Source organism: Zootoca vivipara, chromosome 6 (assembly GCF_963506605.1).
Source record: "Zootoca vivipara chromosome 6, rZooViv1.1, whole genome shotgun sequence".
Classification (NCBI taxonomy): Eukaryota; Metazoa; Chordata; class Lepidosauria; order Squamata; family Lacertidae; genus Zootoca; species Zootoca vivipara.
In genome coordinates, this window is record NC_083281.1 from 33,294,439 (window position 1) to 33,317,879 (window position 23,441).

At 48.7% G+C, this 23,441-nt stretch overlaps 1 protein-coding gene across 1 annotated transcript in view; it reads left to right on the forward strand.

The window, feature by feature from the left end:
- The window catches only part of ASAP3 (ArfGAP with SH3 domain, ankyrin repeat and PH domain 3), a 77,891-nt gene that overhangs the window by 44,844 nt on the left and 9,606 nt on the right, over nt 1-23,441 (forward strand). Inside the window, exons 7-20 of the mRNA XM_035120399.2 lie at nt 146-231; nt 434-509; nt 1,675-1,761; nt 3,980-4,089; nt 5,778-5,847; nt 7,219-7,306; nt 8,434-8,482; nt 9,435-9,622; nt 10,875-11,008; nt 12,483-12,577; nt 12,748-12,928; nt 20,671-20,756; nt 21,884-21,999; nt 22,750-22,817. Coding sequence (XP_034976290.2) covers nt 146-231; nt 434-509; nt 1,675-1,761; nt 3,980-4,089; nt 5,778-5,847; nt 7,219-7,306; nt 8,434-8,482; nt 9,435-9,622; nt 10,875-11,008; nt 12,483-12,577; nt 12,748-12,928; nt 20,671-20,756; nt 21,884-21,999; nt 22,750-22,817 — 1,434 coding nt within the window. The remainder of the gene's footprint in view (nt 1-145; nt 232-433; nt 510-1,674; nt 1,762-3,979; nt 4,090-5,777; nt 5,848-7,218; nt 7,307-8,433; nt 8,483-9,434; nt 9,623-10,874; nt 11,009-12,482; nt 12,578-12,747; nt 12,929-20,670; nt 20,757-21,883; nt 22,000-22,749; nt 22,818-23,441) is intronic.

A 23,441-nucleotide genomic window follows, 5' to 3' on the forward strand; every position in this document is an offset into this window, starting at 1 on the left:
ACCCTCTGTGATGCAGGAATCTCAAGTAAAGGCAGAGAGCAAAGTAGTCACGCAGTGACAACTTTACCAACAACACCATTTTGAAAAATCTGTTATCCTTAGATCCTGACCGGGCATTTTCCTCTTTTCTTCCCCTGTCATCTAGTATCTTCTGAAAGCCAACGAAAGCCAAATGAAGCAAGGACCAGACTTTCTGCAGAGTCTTATCAAGTTCTATCATGCACAGCACAAGTAAGCACCAAAGGGAGTCCAGCTTCTGGCCAGTTGCCCGCATCACTTCCTGTGAATGGGTTTCTTAAGTGACAGCTGATCACTCATGTTTTGCTGTGGCTCTCTGACAATGCAAACTAACTTCACAATGTTCTCTCTCGCCCCTCCCTTTTTGAAACATTTCTTTTGCTGATTAAAAACGACATCACCGAAACATTTCCAGTTTCTTCCAAGATGGCTGGAAGGCATCTCAGAACCTGTACCCATTCATTGAGAAGCTAGCAACGTCTTTACATGCAGTAAGTCATTAAGGGATCTTTCTCATCTAAAGCATTTGCGAGGGACTCTTAACTGCACCTGCAGCTCTGGACTAAAGCATTGGCTTACTGCAGAGTGGGGAGTCTCAGGCCCAGGGACCAAATGTGGCTCCCCAAGCCGCTCTATCTGGCCCCCGAGACTCTACCCAGGACACACCCCTCACCAGGCCTAGTTTGCACCCTCCTTGAATGTTTTTCCTGACTGGAAAATGTCCTTGAACTCTGACAATGCCTCTTGCTGGCCTGGGTGGAGATTAAAGAGGGGCTTGTGTGAGTGTGTGTATCAGGAAATTTTTAAGTACTGTATGTGCAACTGTACTGACCCATATTCCTCCTCTCTTCTGTTGTTCTTCCCATTTTGAAGAGACCCGTCTGGTTTTTCACCTATTGTTGTTGTTGTTTAGTCGTGTCCGACTCTTCGTGACCCCTATGAAGCTCCATAAATAGTTACATTTGAGGGTAGAGCTGATTTTTTTAAAAAATGAAGCCCAGATTTGTAGCATGTGGTTTGAGGGAGTTCATTGTGACAGAAGGGGTAAAACTGTCTGTCCTCCTTTTTTGGAGAATGCTCTGTCAAATAGAAATGTTTTGCATCAACCCCTCAAAGTTTGTAGAACCCTACAGTGAGATGAGGGACATGGGTGGCGCTGTGGTCTAAACCACTGAGCTGAGGGCTTGCCGATCAGAAGGTCGGCGGTTCAAATCCCTGCGACGGGGTGAGCTCCCGTTGCTCAGTCCCTGCTCCTGCCAACCTAGCAGTTAGAAAGCACGTTATAGTGCAAGTAGATAAATAGGTACCACTACAGCGGGAAGGTAAACAGCGTTTCCGTGTGCTGCTCTGGTTCGCCAGAAGCGGCTTTGTCATGCTGGCCACATGACCTGGAAGACCAATAGAGTGAGATGAGTGCACAACCCCAGAGTTGGTCACAACTGGACACATGGTCAGGGGTCCCTTTACAATGAGATAGGTTTGTTCTGTGGGAGACTTCACTCTTGATTTTGCACCTCCTTAACTCCCTGGGATTAATAGAACAAGTCTCAACAGCAGTACAACACCTAAGAATGTTGTCTGGAGGTTGTGATGGGCTGGACCGGGTTTGTGCAGCCTGCACCTGATTTGCCTCTCAGCATCTTCCTCCCTTTCTAGCTTCATCAGGTGAAGGAAGAGGAGGTCAAGCAGCTCACTCGCATTCGTGACTCCCTCCGAGGCATCCTGCAGCTAGAGAACAAAGGGGTGAGTTTTCTGTGAGCACTTTCTGTGTGTGTATGTGAAAGAGGCTGGGCAGATCTTCAGGATCCCATTCTATTTTAATTTAAGGCTGGATGGCTTTAAAAGAAGATGAGACAAATTCGTGGAGGTTAAGGCCATCAGTAGCTACTATTGTTGATCATTACATTTATTTCCCACCTGTCCTCCAAAAAAGACCTCAGGGTGGCAAACATAATTCTTCTCCTCTTCCTCCAATTTTTTTCAAGATCAAGCTGAGAGGTTGTGGCTGTCCTGAGGTCACCTTGCCAAGTGGGGATTTGAACCCTGGTTTCCTGTGTCCTAGTCCGACACGCTTAGCCACTATACCACACTGACTTTCCCCATGGTAGCTATATTCCACCTCCACCCTTGGAGGCAGAATGCCTCTGAATACCAGTTGCTGGGATTCCCCAATGGGAAGGGTGCCATTGCACTCAAATCCTGCTTTCAGGAGCTGCTTCTTACAGGCTGCTGTGAGAACAGGATGCTGGACTAGATGGGTCACAGGCCTGATCCAGCAAGGGCTCTTCTTGTGCTCTTATATCACTTGATTCATGAAATCATAGTTGATCATTTATGTTTTGATTCATTTAAATCTGGCTAAATGTTTTGTATTGAAACGAGCTTTTTGCATCACGCTTTGGCCATGCTGCTGGTCTTGCTTATACATTGTTGTTGTTGTTTAGTCGTTTAGTCGTGTCCGACTCTTCGTGACCCCATGGACCATAGCACGCCAGGCACTCCTGTCTTCCACTGCCTCCCGCAGTTTGGTCAAACTCATGTTCGTAGCTTCAAGAACACTGTCCAACCATCTTGTCCTCTGTCGTCCCCTTCTCCTAGTGCCCTCAATCTTTCCCAACATCAGGGTCTTTTCCAAGGATTCTTCTCTTCTCATGAGGTGGCCAAAGTATTGGAGCCTCAGCTTCACGATCTGTCCTTCCAGGGAGCACTCAGGGCTGATTTCCTTAAGAATGGATAGGTTTGATCTTCTTGCAGTCCATGGGACTCTCAAGAGTCTCCTCCAGCACCATAATTCAAAAGCATCAATTCTTCGGCGATCAGCCTTCTTTATGGTCTAGCTCTCACTTCCATACATCACTACTGGGAAAACCATAGCTTTAACTATACGGACCTTTGTCGGCAAAGTGATGTCTCTGCTTTTTAAGATGCTGTCTAGGTTTGTCATTGCTTTTCTCCCAAGAAGCAGGCGTCTTTTAATTTCGTGACTGCTGTCACCATCTGCAGTGATCAAGGAGCCCAAGAAAGTAAAATCTCTCACTGCCTCCATTTCTTCCCCTTCTATTTGCCAGGAGGTGATGGGACCAGTGGCCATGATCTTGGTTTTTTTGATGTTGAGCTTCAGACCATATTTTGCGCTCTCCTCTTTCACCCTCATTAAAAGGTTCTTTAATTCCTCCTCGCTTTCTGCCATCAAGGTTGTGTCATCTGCATATCTGAGGTTGTTGATATTTCTTCCGGCAATCTTAATTCCGGCTTGGGATTCATCTAGTCCAGCCTTTCGCATGATGAATTCTGCATATAAGTTAAATAAGCAGGGAGACAATATACAACCTTGTCGTACTCCTTTCCCAATTTTGAACCACTCAGTTGTTCCATATCCAGTTCTAACTGTAGCTTCTTGTCCCACATAGAGATTTCTCAGGAGACAGATGAGGTGATCAGGCACTCCCATTTCTTTAAGAACTTGCCATAGTTTGCTGTGGTCTACACAGTCAAAGGCTTTTGCATAGTCAATGAAGCAGAAGTAGACGTTTTTCTGGAACTCTCTAGCTTTCTCCATAATCCAGCGCATGTTTGCTATTTGGTCTCTGGTTCCTCTGCCCTTTCGAAATCCAGCTTGCACTTCTGGGAGTTCTCGATCCACATACTGCCTAAGCCTGCCTTGTAGAATTTTAAGCATAACCTTGCTAGCGTGTGAAATGAGCGCAATTGTGCGGTAGTTGGAGCATTCTTTGGCACTACCCTTCTTTGCTTATACATACCTTTCACCTTTAGTAGAATTGTCAGTGTCTATACTGCCCCCCCAAGGTCCTTGAGCTAGCCTTGCTTGTGAGAATAGATTGCCTCCCAGTGGGATTTTGAACAGCGGCTATGTATCTGTGTGAAAGGAGGGGGTTAACAATGGCGGATCCCATGTGTGTAGAATCGCTATATATGTTTCACACATCCTTCCAACTTTCAGGAAAACCTCAGCAGGAAGAACTCCGGCAGTGGCTACAGCATCCACCAGCACCAAGGGAACAAGCAATATGGGACCGAGAAATCGGGCTTTCTGCACAAGAAAAGTGATGGGTGAGAATGTGCAATGGTCTTTGTGTTGGATCTCCAGAAGGTGGTGGCCAAAAGCTATACAAATGTCTCTTTGGGAGGGTTCTTGCATCTAGCTTTAGCTTCAACGTAGCTCCTGCAGGTACTGCATGCACTTAGAGAGGTCTCTCCCCACCACCCCTTGGAATTAGGCTTTAAAGAAGTATTCTGTTGTGGTGCACCTGTGTGTTTGGTGACCACAACAGTTCCCCCAGTTTGCCCATGAGGCCATGGACCCCAAAAGGTCAACACCACCTGCTGTACAGGATGGTTTGTCTGAACCATATTAGTGTTAGGATTGAGCTGGTGCGAAGCTTAGGAAGCTTCCTGGCTGAGTGGGGATCTGATCCCTGATATCCTCAGTCCTAGTCCCAACACTCTAACCACGATGCCATGCTGGCTTCTCACTTCTTCCCGATGAAAGCTTTCTATGTGAAGCTACTGACTCTCAGACCTGCAGTTTTTTTGCCTTGAACTTGACATGGCACAGTCTAGGAACAGCTGCATGTCATGCTGTTCCCGTATATGATAACTCTGTAATGTTTCCCAGGATCCACCTTTAAATCAAACGTGCATTTGGGAATCCATTCTGTATATTTGCATGGTGGTTAGTCCCGTTGCAACCACCTTAGATCAAGTTATGGACAAGTGTTTTAATGAGCCCAAATGTTCAATTTCCCCTACTTAGCTAGGCTGATCATGTCTGTGCATATATGCCTGTTGCAGAAAGAGTGCTGTTAAATGACTTTTCAAGCCTTAAAGGTGTTTGAAGGATCACCTGAACCCATAGAAATAAGCCAAGACCTTGAGATTGGCTTCAGAGTCTCTGCTCTTGACTCCATCAGTTAAGGTTAAGGTTAAGATTTATTACGGTTCTTGACCAGCACACATAAATATGCAATACATAAAACAATAAAAGAAAAACAGTAATAATCTCAAAATAGGCAATAAATATAGGACTCCATCGGATTGGAGGGCACAGCAGATGGGATCTTTTCAGTGATGGCCCCATATTTTTAGGGGCTCCCTCCTGCAGGAGATGCCTCTGGCTCCATCAGTACAGGCTTGTAAATGAGCCTTTTAAACCCCAGTTCTTTTCATAGCTTTTAGCTGACATGCTGAGCTGAACAACTTATAGTGTTGCTGTGTTTAAGCAGCCTGGTTTAATCATTAAATTTATTTTATATGAGCATGCTACTAGTCTATGAATTTTTTAAAGCAACTGTATGTTTATTTGAATGGAGTTTTTGCTGTCTTGTGCTTCTGTTTATTTTTCTATAATAAGCTCTCTTGCAAGGGCTTTCCCCCCAAAATTAATGTAGAAATATGTAAAGTGAATGAATAAATGAAAATAAATCACTCTCTGTTGTCTGCATGTGAGTGGATGGGCACACACCCGTGTTTCATCCAACTGCCCTGCCACCTGTTGAAGATTGGCCTTCAAAAGCATTTGCCTGCAATGATCCCACTGCAGTAAAATTATTTAGCGTTTAGGGTGCAAAAGTGCTTCCCCACACAAAACCATTCACTTGGCGAGATCCTTTGCCAAAAGAAAATGCATGCCAAGCCTCTAAAGACAGGATGTCCAGCTTTTTGCCATTTGTGACTTCCAGGGGAGATAATCTGGGATATAAAACTGCATTTGCGCTGCCTTTCTTTCTTGGGTGTCGCAGGATTCGGAAAGTGTGGCAGAAGAGGAAGTGTGGCGTGAAGTACGGATGCCTCACTATTTCGCACAGCACGGTACGTAGGGCTTATGGGAGTGGGTGTGGAATTTCTTGTCCAAAGAGTTGTCTGCTTGCCTGAAAGCTACAGGTGTGTCCACACTGATGAGCATCAAGTTTTTTTTAAAAGGAATTCCTTCAAGGCTTTAGCGAATGTCCGGTGTGGGGCAGGTGTGTGTGGTTGGGGAAAACCACTGGGCAGCCCAAATGTGGAGGTTTGCAGGATAGACTTGACCTGTGGCTGGAGGTTCCCTAACTCTCTTCTAATAGCTGTCCCCACACAAGAGCCACTGTGTGGTGAAGAGGTCAGAGTGGTAACCTAGAATCTGGGAGAGCCCAGGTTCAAATCCACACTCAGCCATATGAAACCCACTGGGGTGTTTGGGGTCCGTCCCTATCTCTCAGTCTCTCCTCCCTCAGAAGGCTGAAAGGGAGAGGGTGGGAAAGTGTCTACGCCACCTCTGGCTCTTTGGAGAAATGGAGGGAAGTAAGTGCAATAATAACGAAATGAAATGAAATCATTTTGCCCCTCTCGGCTTGCCCTGCTAATATCTTGCCACTCTGTTGAAGGTGGTTTCTGATGGGGCCTGTGGTTAGCAGGGAAGCTGGGCCCCCAGGCCCCTTTCCTGTCTTGGCTTCACCTCTTAGAATTCATTTTCCGTGTTCCTCGGCCAGCTCCTCTTTCTCCATTCCCTTTCATCCAGTTGTCTTGTAGGTATTTGTTTCCAAACACACTGCTTTGCTTTCCTTTGGACCACATCAGCGAGGCCAAGAGGGGGTTCAAACGATCTGCTCAGCCCAGGATCTCCATATACACGGCCCAGGCTTGCACCTCGGGGCTGTCACTTTGGTGCTGCTAATCCGGCAGTTTGACTTCACCCCCAGAGGTGCACTCCATTGTCTCTCAAGACAGATGGGAAGCCAACAATGTTCCATTCCTTTCTGCATCCCAACTCGTACTGTTTTCTTTTTGTTGCCTGTGTGGTCCTCAGACCTTCCTGTGGTGGTCATAACCACTTTCCCCCCTGGTGGTTATGGATTGCTGCTTGTGTCAGGCCTGGTTTTGTAAATTGCACTTTGATGTGGTAAAATAAAAACAGGAAACCCTAAACCCACAAGGTGATTTGACCAGGTTTCATATGTGTCTAATATGTGGTTTGAATATGCCCTCTTGTGGTTAGAGCTGGTATTTTCTGTGCCAGAGAAAATCCTACGGTATAACCTCCATTCTACTCCTATGTGGTACATTGTAGGTACTGTATGGAGGAATCTTGCCCATTCCACTTCCATAGTTTTCCAATCTGAAGCTCAGGGAGCTCGGGGTGAATAGAAGCCATAGGGAAGAGTCTACTCGCTACCCCGCTAACATTTCTCTTGCCTTTTTTTGCAGATAAATCGGCCTCCCGTCAAGTTAAATCTGTTGACCTGCCAAGTGAGGCCTCATCCAGAGGATAAAAAGTCCTTTGACCTTGTGACACGTAAGTGAATTTAAACCGTCGTACTTCATGCACCCTGCAGGCGGGATTGAGCGGGTGAAGGCAGTTTCTGCACAATGCTGTAGAGGAAAGCGAGGGGCAAAGAGGGGTTGTCAACATTGGAAGATAGCTCATCTAAGGGAAGGGAGGCTCTGATCCTAAACCCCCACTGGCTTGCAGGATATCTTTGGGAGAAGAAAAGGCTAAGGAGTAAATCCTACACAAATCTGGAACGGAGTCCCAAATATGGATGGATTGTGCCTTATATGCCTTTTTCCGGCAACTCCTGCAGCCAAGCTGGTGCCAAACATATTGCTCTGCTTTCCTTTGGGCCACATGAGCTGAGAGGGGGACCTTGTCATCTGGGCAGCCCAGGAACTCCATACACACTGCCCAGGTTTGTGCCCTGGGGAGATCACTGGTGCTGCAAACACAGTGGTTTGAATTCACCTCTGGAGGCGCACTCCATTGTCTCTCGAGGCAGATGGATGCCCCAAACCAACAACAGTGGGTGGGATTCAACTATGTTGTTGCATGCATGGAATGAGGGCGTGGTAGCATGGTTAACATCAGTTTATTGACATTTACCTAACTCTCACAACTCGTTTACCTACGGGTTGTTGTGTTGTTGTTTTTTAAAAACCAATATTTTCCTAAACGTTATCAAGAGTATTGAGAACATCAAGCAGTTTTTTCTGAAGCAAAACACTTGCTGCTCTGCAGGTTGAGATGAACTTGGCCCCAGAGGTTAGCTGCAATTCAGTTTCATCTGAAACTCTGAAAAACAAACATTTAAATATGTTTATTTTTAAAAACAGTGGCTTGGGGGGGTGTAATTTTTTAAAGAAATATACAGTTTATACTAAACCTACACACATTTTCCGTTCTTATAATTCATATAAATGTCATTGCCTATTCCACAATATACAACGATGCATAATAAATAAGAAAATGCAAAAAACTTACCATTTGGGAACATGCAGATTCCTGGACTGAGCAGCTGGATGGCCACTGAGCTCTCTTCCCATTTGAAAATACCATGAACTCTGGTGGTGGTTGTTATGCTACAAGCTGAGGGAAGTTTCGTGCTTCTTTACTCTTTCACCCATCCAAGTTTCCTCTCCTTACAGATAACAGGACTTACCACTTCCAAGCAGAGGATGAGCACGAATGTATTGTGTAAGTCCCTTGCTGCTTGTTCACTCTGCCTTAGGCCTCCTGCCCCTCTGATTGGGGAAAACTGCTTGTAGCATTAGTGAGGGGAACAAGCATTTGCCAAGGGGGAAAGAAATATGTTCTTACTTCTGTTCCTGCTGTTACATCCCTGGTTTGTTTTGTTTTGTTTTCTCCCAAAGGGCCCATTGCTCAGTGGTAGAGAATCTGCCTTGCATGCAAAAAGATACCAGGTTCAGCCCCTGGCATTTCCAGATCCTGGTCTGAAACCCTGGAGAGCTACTGCCTGACAGTTCCCCCCAAAGTATCCTGGGAATGATAGTTCATTGAGGGTACCGAGAGCTGTTAGGAGACCCCTGTTCCCCACATAGAGCTACAGTTTCCAGAGTGGTTTAACAGCCTGTCCCTCTACCCAAGAAATGCTAGGAATTGTAGCTCTCTGGCGGGAACAGAGGTCTCCTAACAACTTCCAGCACCCTTAACACACTACGATTCTTGGGGTTCATTTTGGGAAGGCTGTGAAAGTGGCACAATCACTTCTTTAAATGTATAGTGCGGGTGGGATGTCAGTGTGGACAATATTGAGATAGGTGACCCTAGTGGTCTGCTATTTCGAATGCCTAGTAACTTTTCATCTTTAGGTAATAGTATCATAAGATCTGGAGGGCAGTATCCTGATATTTATAAATAAAGCAAATCAGTTTTAAAATGTTACCACCTCCCAACACCGACAATTACTTTTTCCATGAATGAAACAACCCAAATTTTATGTTTTGTGTGTCTGTGTTAAATTCGTATTCACCTGTATTGGTTTTTTTTAAAAATTCTGGAATGTTACTGAAGTATGTGCTCTTGAAAATATTTCTTTAAATGTAAAAAAGCCTTTCCTTACGAAAGGCATTTGTCCTGGCCTGCGAATTAAATGGGTTCCTGATGCGTGTTCTTTCCCACGAACCAGGTGGGTGTCGGTGCTCCAGAACAGCAAGGACGAAGCACTCAGCAACGCTTTCAAGGGGGACCCAGGGGGGTGCGTGTCTTCGGCTGGCAGCATGGCAGATGGGGGGCTGCAAGAGCTGACCAAACTCATCATTGGCGAGGTGAAGAACATGCCAGGCAACAGGCAATGCTGTGACTGCGGAGCCCCAGGTAAGTTCGGCAGGGATGGGGGCTGCAACACAACAGGAAAGGGTGCGGATGCCATTGCCTTGCCCAGATTTTTCCAGTACTTTCCCCGCCTTAAAATCGCAGCAGGGAGAAGAGGAATGCTTATCTGAGCAAAATCCACCTTTGCTCTGCAAAGCACTCAACAGGCCTGCATTTTCAGACCATGAAGTCGTGATTTTCTGGAAGGAAGATTTGAGAAAATCTCCAGAGGTTGCTGCTTTTGTGTATGTAGGAGCCCCTGGCTAGAGGATGTCATGCACACTACATGGTATACTGTAAACCGTGAAATACCTAGGCAAAATTTTTTAGAGAAATCTTTAGCAGTGATATGGATAATCTCACATATCTGGTGTCTGGTACAGACAGATCGGTAACATTTAATGCCATTAAATTCGCAGCGAAGGCTGCTCAGCTTTAGACAAGGACATGTGGCCTTGCTTGAACCTAAGATTTTGTTTTTTATGTACAGGGGTTGACCATTTTGCGCACGTCCAATTGACATGTGGGTCCTTTTGGACCCAGAAGAGGGTGGTAGTGGGCTGAGAGGTGTTCCACCAAGACATGCAGGGGCCAGGCCTGTGCAAAATGGTTGCCACTTGTATGTTTTTATTTACTGTGTGGGTCAAGCTTTTATTTTTGTTAAGAAGTTCAGTTCTTAAGTCATTTGGCTACAACTGTATTTGGTTGCCCTAAAGAATTTGATTTGATGCAACCTCTTACGAAATCCAAGGCACAAGTCTCAATGAGCCTTCTGATCCAATGGGAATATTTCCTTTTTTAATATTAGTTTTTCCTTTATTACTCACAAGTATATCTTTACATCATAGCTTTGCATCTTACAATTACACATATTCTTGCTTTCAGAGTATGTTTGTAATTATTATTATAATAGATCGACAAGTATTACTGTACACAAAAAAGAAAAAAGATGCAATTTTAAAATCATATTATTCCTCATGAATGAATGACTTCCTGTCTGTTCCATTTTGTACTAATAAATGTATTGCCCATATTTGTCCTATGGGAAGATTTCCATGTCAGCCCAATTGAAATGAATGAGGGCCATGCCAGCGGGTCTCTTAGCCATTGCCTTCACTTCCGTGGGCCTTCCAACAGCTTGTACCCACTGTCCTTTTGTAACCTGCTTACATGTCATGGTGGGAAAGGAATGAGTCTTGGCGGGGAGAAAAATGCCTTTTTCATGTAGCATCTCTGCACTTGGCTTCCCTCTCAGATCCCACGTGGCTCTCCACCAACCTTGGCATTCTGACATGCATCGAGTGTTCAGGGATCCACCGTGAGCTTGGGGTGCACTACTCCCGAATCCAGTCTTTGACCCTGGATGTGCTCAGCACTTCTGAACTGCTGGTAAGCACAAAGGCTGTGCATTGGAAACAGAGTGCACCATTCCCCACTTCTGTTTTGCCTCCTTAAAGGTAAAGGGACTCCTGACCATTAGGTCCAGTCGTGACCAACTCTGGGGTTGTGGCGCTCATCTTGCGTTATTGGCCGAGGGAGCCGGCGTACAGCTTCCAAGTCATGTGGCCAGCATGACAAAGCCGCTTCTGGCGAACCAGAGCAGCACACGGAAACGCCGTTTACCTTCCCACCAGAGCGGTGTACCTATTTATCTACTTGCACTTTGTCGTGCTTTCGAACTGCTAGGTTGGCGGGAGCTGGGACTGAGCAATGGGAGCTCACCCCGTCACAGGGATTCAAACCGCCAACCTTCTGATCGGCAAGCCCTAGGCTCTGTGGTTTAACCCACAGCGCCACTCTCGTCCCTTCTCTCTTTTGTAGCGACATTGCCAAAGTTGCTTCCTCCATGGTGGCATCAAGTTCTTTGGCATCCTGAACTCACCAGCACAACAGTGGGAAGCTAAATCTGGTGTAAAACCAGGTATTTCTGTGTCTACAAACAGATTTTAAATCTAGGAGGAGCCAGCTAAGTGCCCTTGGCGTTGGTTTAGACGAGGGTTGGGGGAATCTCTGGCCCTCCAGGTGTTGCTGGACTCCCAACTCCCATCATGCCCAGCCAGCATGGCCCAGTGGTCAAGGATGATGGGATTTGTAGTCCCAACAACCTCTGGAGGGTCATAGTTTCCCCAGTCCTGCTGCTTTAGATCTCTTCTTGCATGACAGTAGCTGCTGTGTCCCTAAGAGCGACACATTGTAAAGTGACACCGCCGAGAAAGGCAGAAGCTTGATAGCCCAAAATAGGAATAGGCAACCTGTGGCCCTCCTAAAGCTGCTGGACTCCAGCTCCCATCAGCCCCAGCCAGAATAGTCAATACTCAGGGGTGATGGAAATTGTAGTCCAACGTATGTTCCCCACTCTGGCCCTAAAATAAGGAAGGAAAGGTTCCTTGTGGAGAATTAATCAGGGACCCCTTTTCCTTTTTATACTCTATGCCCTTCAGGGTGGTTGTGGGGACTTAAAATATAAATTGGGTTAAAATGCCATCATTTTCCTTTAGCGTAGTTTAGGCAACACCCACTGCTGTTGCCTGTCCCGGACCTCCTTTTCATTTTCTACCCCCCCTGGCCAGGCAGTTGGGTCTAGCCTACATTGCCATTTCCCACAATGCCCTGTTTCCCTGGGGCATTGTAGGGAGTGTTTTTAATGGTGGGCTCGCATCGCTGCTCAGAGCGCCACTGATCCTCCTCGACCATTGTCAGGCAAGCCTGGAGCCTCTTAAAACAGAAGAGGGGGCCCGGCAGGGAGAGATTTTGCCCAGGACCTCCCCCCACCCCACCCCTACCCAAAGCCTGGATGTCCCCAATGCTTCATGGAGATACATCTCCCCTCCAGTAACACCAGTTCCTTTCCTTGTTCTTGCAGCTGGCAGTCAGCATTGGCAATGCCAAGTTTAATGAAGTCATGGAGGCCACTTTGCCAGTCCCCGTTAGCCCAAAACCCTCCTCAAGCAGCGATATGTGAGTAGAAACTGAAATGGGCGGGGTGTGTTTGTGTGTGCATTGGTTGTTAACCGGAAGGTTGGCAGTTCGAGCCCACCCTGGGACATCCGTGGGCAAGATTTCCTGCACTGCAGTGGGTTGGACGACAGGTGCGGTGTTTGAGACCTCTCCATCTTCCCTCCACGCAGGAATGCCCGGAAGGAATTCATCATGGCCAAGTACATGGAGCGCAAGTACGTTCACAAAGCGGCCAGGGATGAGCCTTGCCGCCTCTGGGAAGCAATCCGGAGCAGGGATCTCCTGGCTCTGCTTCAGGCCTTTGCAGAGGGCCACGACCTGTCCAAACCTCTAGCCAGCCCCGAAGGCCAGGTGAGCAGAATAAAACTGTGTGTGTGTGTGCAGGGGAAACACTGGAACGAGGTGTGAGCCATCACTTAGCTAGCTGGAAGCAGTTCGGCATCACAAGACCCCCATAAAGAATGGCCTGCCACATTGTGGTGGCTGGTTTCCCCAGCCACTCTGGCCAGCTTACAGCATATATAAAACATAGTAAAACATCAAACGTTAAAAACTTCCCGATATAGGGGTGGTTGGTAGAGGCAGGGAGCCCAAACAGTAGATGTCGATCCAGAGCTAACTCATTCTGGTTTTCTCCCCACCCTCTTCCTGGCTGAGTTCTTCAAGGGCAGCATGGAGACTAAGAGGGGTGCCACCCCATATAATGGCTGCAAGTCGAAAGGCATGCAGGTGAGGACAGCCTGAGGTTGGGAGGAAGTGCCCCATTCGCCCCAGTGGAGCAGCCTCCTCCTGTCTTGCAACCCCCATCGCTATATGAACACTTACTCTGATACATCTGGCTGGAATATGCTGTAGTTGAGAGAAGACTGCAGTTGGTGGGGCAGTGCCCCATTCGCCCCCAATGGAACCGCTTCTGCTGGGCCTGTCTTTCTTCAGGGTAGCTGCTGTAGCAGTGGGATGCAAATAATAATCCTGCCCTGTTTATTGTTACAATGAAGAATTCATTTTGCAGTGGGTAAGCTCACTCTGCTTCTGGGTGGGCTGCGAGAGACTCTTGGCCACAGCTCTCACCACTCTGCAGCCCCTCCTGCCATTCCCAGCCGGATACCCCCCCCCCCAGGTTGCATCCTTTATCCCGCTTTCTGTTTTAAACTGCCCATAAGCCAAGTTCTCTGGCCGGTTCGCAGAGAGATTAAAATCTATAGATAGCGATCTATACCCAAGCACTCTAAACACCAGCTAGATAAAGATCGCAAGAACAAAAAAGATGAATCTAAAACCAATGTAAACATAACAGTTGAAACCAATTTGTAAAAGACCAGGAAAAAAGGGGGTGGGGCAATAGAAAAATGTATTTCATCAACTGCAATGTTTTTTCAAAGCATACCGTAATTGCTGCACGGGTGGAGGGCCAGCAGTCTTTGTGTGGGTTTTAATGTGGCCCCCAGAAGCATAGCCATAAGAGAATGTGGCCCTCAGGCTGAGAAGGGTTCCCCAATCATGTTCTTTCAGATCGTGGGATATAATGAAGCAGGTCTTCTTAGTAGCAGTGCTTTGCATGCGCACTATGGAATCTTTTTCAAGAGATGTGCATCAGATTTAGAAGCTCAGTCCTCTTTTGAAGAATCCTCTTTAGTCTTTCCCTCTTGATGGTTTTATGGGTATTTTGGATTGTGCTTTTGTGTTGTTCCTCTCAGCATCTTGGGAATTGCCATATTGTAATATGAGTTGTAAACTTTCCAAGCAAGTAATAGTACAGGTGAAACTTGGAAAATTTGAATATCATCGAAAAGTGCATTTATTTCAGTAATGCAACTTATTATTTTTTATTTTAATTTTTACAAATGCTTTCTTTTGGAAATTCCACAGTAATAAAACAAATAGTTACAATAATACAAAAAGAAACATTGCTATTTGTCAGAGGGCCTGGTATGGCTACTCTAGAGTAACGACTCCAGCATGGTCTTTTAAGGTTTTTATTAAGTGCTGATTATTTACAGTGTTCAGAGCAGTAAAAATGCATCCTTAAGGTGAGGTGTCTGAACTCCCGAATGGCGATTGGCGCGTTTTCTTCCAGCACCACAGCTTTGGCAGACCCAACCTCTTCCCCCTACGTTTGCGTCGCAATTCGGGAGTTGGGGGAATTGGCCTCCCCCCTGTGCGTCCAACTTCCTGTCCCACCTGCGGCCTGGGCTCCACAACCTTGCCTGAGCCTCGGACACCACTTCCTGACTCTCCGCTGGAGGCAGAGCTCTCCTTACTCTCTCCCGCGCTTGGGGATGGGCTGGAACTTAAGATGGGAGGGACTTCCCTGTATCCCTCGTCCCTCACATCCATCCCCCTCCCAGGCTCCTCTCCCCCCCTTCCTAGTGGCTCTCCGCTTGCTGGGGACGAGTGAAACCCCAAGAGGTCTGTGGCATCCGAGCCTGTGGGTGTAAAAATTTCCCCCCAATCCTGCGATCTTTCTCCTTCCCCCTGAGAAGACGGGAATCCCAAGAAGTCAGTGGCGTCAGAGCTGGTGGGAGTAAAAATGTTCTGCCAGTCCTCTCCTGCCTCTGACGTCGTTGACCTCGGTGAAAACCACACCTCTTCTTCCGTGTCCTCAAATTCCGCTTCCCATCTCCATGGAGAGCTGCTGCCTGCTATCCCTTCCTCCTGCCCCTCCCCCTCTCCCTCCCTTTCCATGTGCCAGGGCTTGGGCCTGTGGGGGAACAGGGCGTGGAACTCTTCCACTAAAAATTCCTCAGGTACTTCTGTGGCCGGTATCCACTCATTGTGGGACGGCGGAGTGTCCTCCCATGCTATCAGGTACTCCAGTCCTCTCACCCCTCTCCTTGAGTCTAAAATCTCAGTTGCCTCATTGAGCTGTCGGGCGTCTCCCGTCTCCCCCCCTCCCTCTGAAGGCTGATCGCTGTCCCTGAACCTGGTACTTTCCCTGTACGGCGACAGCAGCGATCTATGAAACACTGGGTGCACTCTCATGTCCTCCGGCAGTGCTAGCCTGAAGGCTACCGGGTTGACCTGTTGCGTGACCGTGAAGGGGCCCAGCCTCCTGGGTGCTAACTTCTTGCATCGCCCCCTGGTGGGAAGACCTTCCGAGGATAACCAAACCTTGTCCCCCACCCTGATGACCTCTCCCGGTCGCCTGTGGCGATCTGCCCCCTTCTTGTACGCTTCCTTGGCCCTCTCCAAGTGTTCTCTGAGCTGCTGGTGCACCGTCTCCAGGTCCTCTGCCCAATCCTCTGCCTGTGGGCCCTCTTCCTCCTCCTCCCCCTCCCTCTCCGGGAAAGATCTGAGGTCGCACCCGTAGTTGGCCTTAAAGGGCGACACCCCTGTGGAGACGTGCACCGCATTGTTGTAGGCAAATTCTGCCAGTGGCAGGCGATCCACCCAGTCCGTTTGCCTCTGGCTGACGTAACATCTCAGGTACTGCTGCAGAATGGCGTTGACCCGCTCCGCCTGTCCATTGGTTTGCGGGTGCCTAGCCGTCGACAAGCTGACCTCCACCTGCAGGAGGTTCATGAGCCGCCGCCAGAACCTGGAAACAAATTGGCGGCCACGATCCGAAATAACCCTTAAGGGCAATCCATGCAGTCTGAATACGTGGTCAACAAACAGTTTGGCCGTCTCTTCTGCCGAGACCGCCCTGGCACACGGTATAAAATGGCACATTTTGGACATGAGGTCCACCACCACCAACACTGCGGTCTTGCCCCTGGACGACGGCAGGTCTGTGATGAAGTCCATGGACACTACTTCCCACGGCCTGTGCGGTGTGGCTAAGGGCTCCAGCAAACCTGCTGGTGGCGCTCTGACCACCTTTGCTCGCTGGCAGGTGTCACATCCCCTTACATACTCCCGAACATCCTCCCGCACCCCTGGCCACCAGAAGTGTCTCATGACTAGGTGAGTGGTTTTGTCCCTTCCAAAATGACCCGCCGTTGGGTTGTCGTGCATCTGCTTGAGGGCCTTACCTCTCAGCTGTTTGGTTGGCAGGTACAGGGCTCCCTTGTAAAAAAGCAAACCCCTCCTTTCCTCAAAGTCTTTGGCCTGCTCCCCCCCCCCTCTCAGTTCTCTGAAGATGCGGGTGGCAAATTCATCAGCTGCTGTCAGTGCTGTGAGTTCTGCCTCGCTCACCACTGCTGCTCCGCAGGACCATGCTGATGGGGGGAAAATATGCCTGGGTGCCGGTGGCAACTCCTCCTCCATGTACTCTGGCTTGCGGGAGAGGGCATCCGCCCTGACATTCTGCTCTCCCGGGATGTAGTGGATGGAGAAGTTGAAGTTCGAGAAGAACTCTGCCCACCGTATCTGCCGCTGGTTGAGCACCCTGGCAGTTCTCCAGAACTCCAGGTTCTTGTGGTCTGTGCACACCTGGATGGGGTGCTTGGCGCCCACCAGGAAGTGTCGCCAGTGCTGGAACGCAGCGTGGATCGCGAGAAGTTCCCTGTCAAACACTGTGTAGTTGCGTTCCGGCTGGGTCAGCTTCCTGGAGAAGAAGGCACAGGGTCTCCACTCTCTGTTGGCGTCCAGTTGCAACAGAATCGCTCCCAGAGCCTTGTCCGAAGCATCTGTCTCCAGGCGTAGGGGCGCATCCTGCACCACGTGGAACAGGTGCTGGTCTGAAGCGAATACCCTCTTGAGGCTTTCGAACGCTGCTTGCGCCTCTGGTGTCCACCGGAACTTCTGCTTGCCTCTCAGGCAGTCGGTGATAGGAGCCGTGACGCGAGAGAAGTTCTTGATGAACTTCCTGTAGAAGTTCGCGAAGCCTAGTAGGCGTTGGGCATCTTTGCGCGTCCTGGGGCTGTGCCAGTCCAGGATGGCCTGCACCTTGTCCTTGTCCATCGCCAGCCCCTTGTCTGACAGCTTGTAGCCTAGGAAGTCCACTTCTTTGGTGTGAAACTTGCACTTCTCCAGCTTCACATACAGGTGGTTGTCCTTCAGGCGCTGCAACACCTCCCTGACATCCTTCACATGCTGCACTGGGTCATTGGAGTAGATAAGGATGTCATCCAGAAAGACCAAGCAGTTCTTGAAGAGGAGGGACCCCAGGACGTGGTGCATGAAGGCCTGGAAGCATGCTGAGCCCCCTTGCAACCCGAAGGGCATCACCAGATATTCAAAAGAGCCCAGAGGCATGAACATCGTGGTTTTCCATTCATCACCCTCCCGGATCCTAATCAAGTTGTACGCCCCTCTTAGGTCGAGCTTGGTGAAGATCTTGCCCCTGCGTGCCGCTGTCAGGAGATCATCCACTCTGGGCATGGGGAAAGCCACTGGCTCTGTCACCGAATTCAGCCGTCTAAAATCCACCACCAGACGGCGCTGTTGCGTGTCTTTCTTGTCCACCCAGAAGACCGGGCTGCCCCCTGCTGCCTTGCTTTCTCTGATGAACCCCCGCTTGAGGTTCTTGTCGATGAAAGTGCGCAGATCCTCCAGTTCCTGATCTGACATGGCGTACAGCTTGGCTGGGGGTATAGTTGCCCCTGGCACCAGGTTGATCTGGCAGTCAAAAGGCCTGTGTGGGGGTAGGTGGTCGGACTCCGCTTCGCTGAAGACCTCCTGCAGGTCCCAGTACGGCTTGGGTATTGCCTCACCCCCCTTGACGTGCATGGTGGCCACCGTGGCTATCGGAGGCCCCTCCCCTGGTTGGTGCTGCATGCAATGTTCCAGACAAAAGTCCGATCCAAAAGTGATGCATCTCTGGTGCCAACTTATGGAGGGGTCGTGGCGCGTCAGCCAGCTCATGCCCAAGACGATGGGGGGGTCTGAGATGGTTGTGACGTTGAAAGCCAGTGTCTCTGAGTGCCTTCCCACCGTCATTCTCATGGGGGGGGTTTGATGCGTGATGGCCCCTCCCAGCAGCTCTCTGCCGTCAATGGTGGCCACGTGCAGGGGAAAATCCAGCTGCAGAAGTTGGATCTGGTGCTCTTCCGCAAAGTTTCTCGAGAAGAAGTTGGCTGAGGCACCACTGTCAATTAAGGCGAGGACTGTCAGGGGATAGCCATTTGGGAGCGTGAGCGTGACTTCTAGAACCACTCCTGCTCTGGGAGGGGTGGGCTGGCTGTGCTCCTCTCTGTGCGGGTGGGCGGGCGGGGGCTGTTGTCTGCTGACTGTGCCTGGCCGCTCCCCCTTGTCTCCTGCAGCCAGGCTGTCTCGTTTCCCTGCTGTGGTGCTGCGTCAGCTGGGGAAGGTACAACCGTTCCCGCCTTTCCTTGCCACTCTCTGCGATGAGGGCAGTCTCTGACGCGATGCCGGGGGGAGTTGCAGAGAAAGCAATTCCCGCCTCTTCCCTCCTTGCGTCTTGGCGCCGCCGGGGTTTGAAAAGCCCGCGCGCGCGCTCCTCCGATCTCCATCGGTTCCGGCTCTGGGCTTGGCCTGGGCGGGTGTGGGGGCGGGCCCTGGGGTGGGGTTTGGTGATGTGGTCTGTCCTGGGAGCGTGGGAACCAAGGTTTTGCTGCGCGCGTCGCTTGTTTGTCATTCCATCTGGATTCCTGTCTCACCCCCACCGCTAGCGCCGCTTTGCTTAACTCATCCATAGTTCGCGGCTTGGGACCTCTTGCCAGCTCATCCTTAACGTCTGCGTGCAAACCCATGTAGAAGGCTGATTTCACTGGCTCACTTTGCAGATCCCACCCCAGTTTGTGCACCAGCATGGTGAATCTCGCCCAGTAGTCCCTAACTGTCGATTTTCCTTGTGTTAAGTTATGAAGCTCCTCTTTAGTGGCCTCCATTTCACTGTCACTAGCGTACATTATTTTTAAAGCTTCTAGAAATAATTTTGCGTTCTTCATGCAAGGATTTTTTTGCGCGATGAGCGGTCTTACCCATTCTCGGGCGGCCCCCGTCAAATGCTCTATGATAAAGGAGACTCTGTGCGCGTCATCTGGGAATTCTGCTGCATGCAATTCCAGCGCATAATTTATTTCTGTCTCGAATCCTAGGTACTCCCTAGGGTCGCCGCTAAACTTGGTGACTAGGCTCTGTCCCCTTCTCACTTGGACTAGCTGCGGCTGGGGCACCCCCCCACCTCTAGCGGCTTTCTCCTCTTCCAACTTTTTCTGTAGGTCCAAAACCATCACCCTTAGCTGTTTCTCAGTCTCCTCTTTTGTCCTCACCTGGTCCACCAGCTTGTTCAGCTCCTCCTGCGCCCCTCGCGCTTCCTCCTGAGCGGCATGCAATTGCTGCTGTGCGTGCGCTGTGAGGTTCTGCAGCTCCTGCTTCGCTGCTTCGGCCTCCAGCCTCCAATGCTCAGCCTCTTGAGCGCTCATCGCTGCACTCCAAAGTAGCCAAAAAAAAGATTCGGGAGTTGCTGTCAGAGGGCCTGGTATGGCTACTCTAGAGTAACGACTCCAGCATGGTCTTTTAAGGTTTTTATTAAGTGCTGATTATTTACAGTGTTCAGAGCAGTAAAAATGCATCCTTAAGGTGAGGTGTCTGAACTCCCGAATGGCGATTGGCGCGTTTTCTTCCAGCACCACAGCTTTGGCAGACCCAACCTCTTCCCCCTACGTTTGCGTCGCAATTCGGGAGTTGGGGGAATTGGCCTCCCCCCTGTGCGTCCAACTTCCTGTCCCACCTGCGGCCTGGGCTCCACAACCTTGCCTGAGCCTCGGACACCACTTCCTGACTCTCCGCTGGAGGCAGAGCTCTCCTTACTCTCTCCCGCGCTTGGGGATGGGCTGGAACTTAAGATGGGAGGGACTTCCCTGTATCCCTCGTCCCTCACACTATTACATATCATTAATTACATTCCATTTATAATTGACTTGCCTAACGACAAATAATTACAATTACAACAAATAAAGGCTTGACATATCTTGCTTTGCATGTCATGCATCTATCTCATATATTGGTTTCACCTTTTAAATTGCATTATTGAAATAAATGCACTTTTCAACGATATTCTAATTTTCCAAGTTTCACCTGTAACTCCCTTTTCAAAATCACACCCAGACAGCTTACACAGGATTTCCTTTGACTTGTGGCTGGTTTGTTTTGTCCTCCCTCCCACCCCATCTGACTTGATCTACCAGAGCAGAGCTCTAGCACAGAAAGGTTTGCAAAGTATTGCCTCTTTACCTTTCTCATAGGAACCAGGTGAGCGGGCTTTGCATCTGGCAGTGCGCTATGCCAACAAGACCTCCCTCCCACTGGTTGACTTCATTATTCAGAACGGGTAAGGCTCAGCGTGGAGAACTCTCTGCTACCTATAGACAAGGAAGTATGCAGGAAGGCAGAATTCTGCACTCAATAGTGCAATCAGATTCAGTTGGATGCGCTATCACTCTGCCTAATAGTGGGTACAGCTGGTGGGTGCTGATAGAAATGGGGCCACTGAGAAATCAGGGTCACTTTTAAAGCACATGGCTTCCCCCAAAGAATCCTGAGAAGTGTAGTTCGTAAAGGCTGCCTGGAATTGTACCCTTGTGTCAGGGAACTGCAGTTCCCAGGAGCCATGTGCTTTTAATGTACGGTGCAGATGCGACCAAGGAGGAGTTATCAAGCTTGCTTAAGGGAATGTTGAGTTTTGCAATCTTTAGACACAAAAACCTAAGGAGAGCCTCGCCCTCCCAAATAGCCTGATAAGAACTGAGCATGCTCAGTAGGCACAGAATGTGAGGATTGCTAGAAAGAAATATAAAATTTAGAGGTGTGGGAATAGAGAAATGGAGTGTCCTGTTTGGGAGGAATGGCTGGCAAGAACCCTGAACTCAGAGGAACATAGAAAACGGCCTTACCTGAGTCAAATCACTAGTTCTTCTAGCTCAATATTGTCCACACTGACTGGCAATGGTTCTTCAGGGTTTAAGGCTAAGGTCTTGCCCAGTTTAGTGTATTATTGTTGATGCAGGTCCCATTTGCAAAACGTATAGGTGGAAATCAACTAAAATTTTGCATTAGTGCAAGGGGATTTCCCCTCCCCTCCTCCCCACCCCCCCCATCCCGTGCACACACTATGTCAACCCAAAATCTGCTCTGGAGGGTTGAGGGAGCCCCTAGAACAGATTTAGGGAGAGACTGTTCTGTTGCACAAGGAGAAAGTCTGGTGCTGGCGGAATTATCTGCTTAGTGCTGCGTTGCACACAAGCCCAACACCAAGGCTCTGAATTACTGGCTAATTCAGACTTTTTTCTAAAGTAAGGATAAAGGGGGTGACTGAAAAGCCCGGAGAAAGGAGATGGGCATGAGGAAGATTTAGGAGATCTCCCCTGCAGCCATGAGAGCTGACAAACTAGGCTTTGTGTTTTTAGTTTCTTTTTAAAAAAGCTGGATTTTACCCTTTGTTGTCTTGTCCGTGTTCAGGGGACATCTGGACCGGCCCACTCCAGATGGGAGCACAGCCCTGCATTATGGGGCCCAGTATAATCAGCCCAACTGCATCAAGCTCCTGCTGAAGGGGAAAGCTTCTACAAACGCAGGTAGGATATAGCCCCCAGGCGACTTCCTCTAAGATGTGCAAATACATAAGCAGGCTTCTCTTTGGGCATGCACAAAATGAGCATTGGTTTGGTTATTTCATAAAACTTGTACACCGCTTGATTGCAAAAAAACATCAAAGCAGTTTGCAAAAAAAGAAAAAAGAATTAGACCATAAAATTCTTGGTAGAAGCAGTTTAAAACTACAATTTAAAGTGTTCAGGGAAAAAATTAAATTGGCAATAAACTAACAAGCAGGTTAAAACACACATCGGCATTCTGGGTAAGCTCGCCTAAACAAAAATGTTTTTAGCAGGCGCCGAAAAGAGTACTTGATAAGTGAAGGCTCCCGGCTGATGTCAATAGGCAGGGAGTTCCAAAGTTTAGGTGCCGCCACACTGGAAGGTACGGTATTATGTGGCACCTGTAACAGGAGCAGTTCTGCAGATTGAAGTGGATATATATGGGGTAAGGAGATCTCGGAGGCAAAGTTATTAAGGGCATTATATACTGATAGCAGCAACACCTTGAACTCAGCCCTATAGCAAATCAGCAGCCGGTGCAGAACTGTGAGCGAGGTGTTATATGCTGAAGCATTCTGCACTAACTGCAGCTTCTGGCTCAAGTGCAAGGGAAACCCACATATGGTACGTCAACAGCTCTATGCCCTGTTTCAAGTGGGGGTAATATATTGAAATGCCCCCTTCCTCCAACCTCCTACAGCCTTGCTTTGTTTTTCTCTCTCTGTTCAGTAAATGCAGCTGGCGAAACCCCTCTGGATGTGGCGAGGAGGTACAAGCATACCGAGTGTGAAGACTTGGTAGGTTGGGGCTGAAGCTTAGGGGTCACCTGTGAAGCACTGAGAGTCAACATGGTGTGATGGTTAGAATGATGGATCTGAGACGCCAGAGCTCAAATTCTCGTTCAGCCATGAAGCTAGCTAGGTGATTTTTTTGCAGCAGGTACTATTTGCTGCCCTAACCTACCCTGTGGGGGTTAAATAGGAAGGAGAGAATCTGGTACGTCATCTTGAGCTCCTTGAAGGAAAGGTGGGCATTATCACTGTCCACGGCCACATTCCAGGCAGGCAAAGGCATTTGAGGAGGGTGTGGCTCAGGACTGGTGAGGGGTGTGGCTTGCAGAGGGTCTTTGAGGTCCAGGCAGAGGGGACCCTGCAAACAGTGCTTGTTAGTGAGCTGGAATTGGACTGGCTATGGCTACAGTCCTAAGCACATTTAGATGCATGCATACTTAATATAATCTGTATACCACCTTTCCATAGTTCAAACAATGCTCAAGGTGACGTGCAACATGAAATACATTATCACAACGTAACAAGAATAGTCATAAACAATAAATAAAATATCAAAAAATATGCAACCAAATTGAGCAATTTCCACGTAAATCATAAGATCTAAAATTAAGATATATATAAAAAATCAGT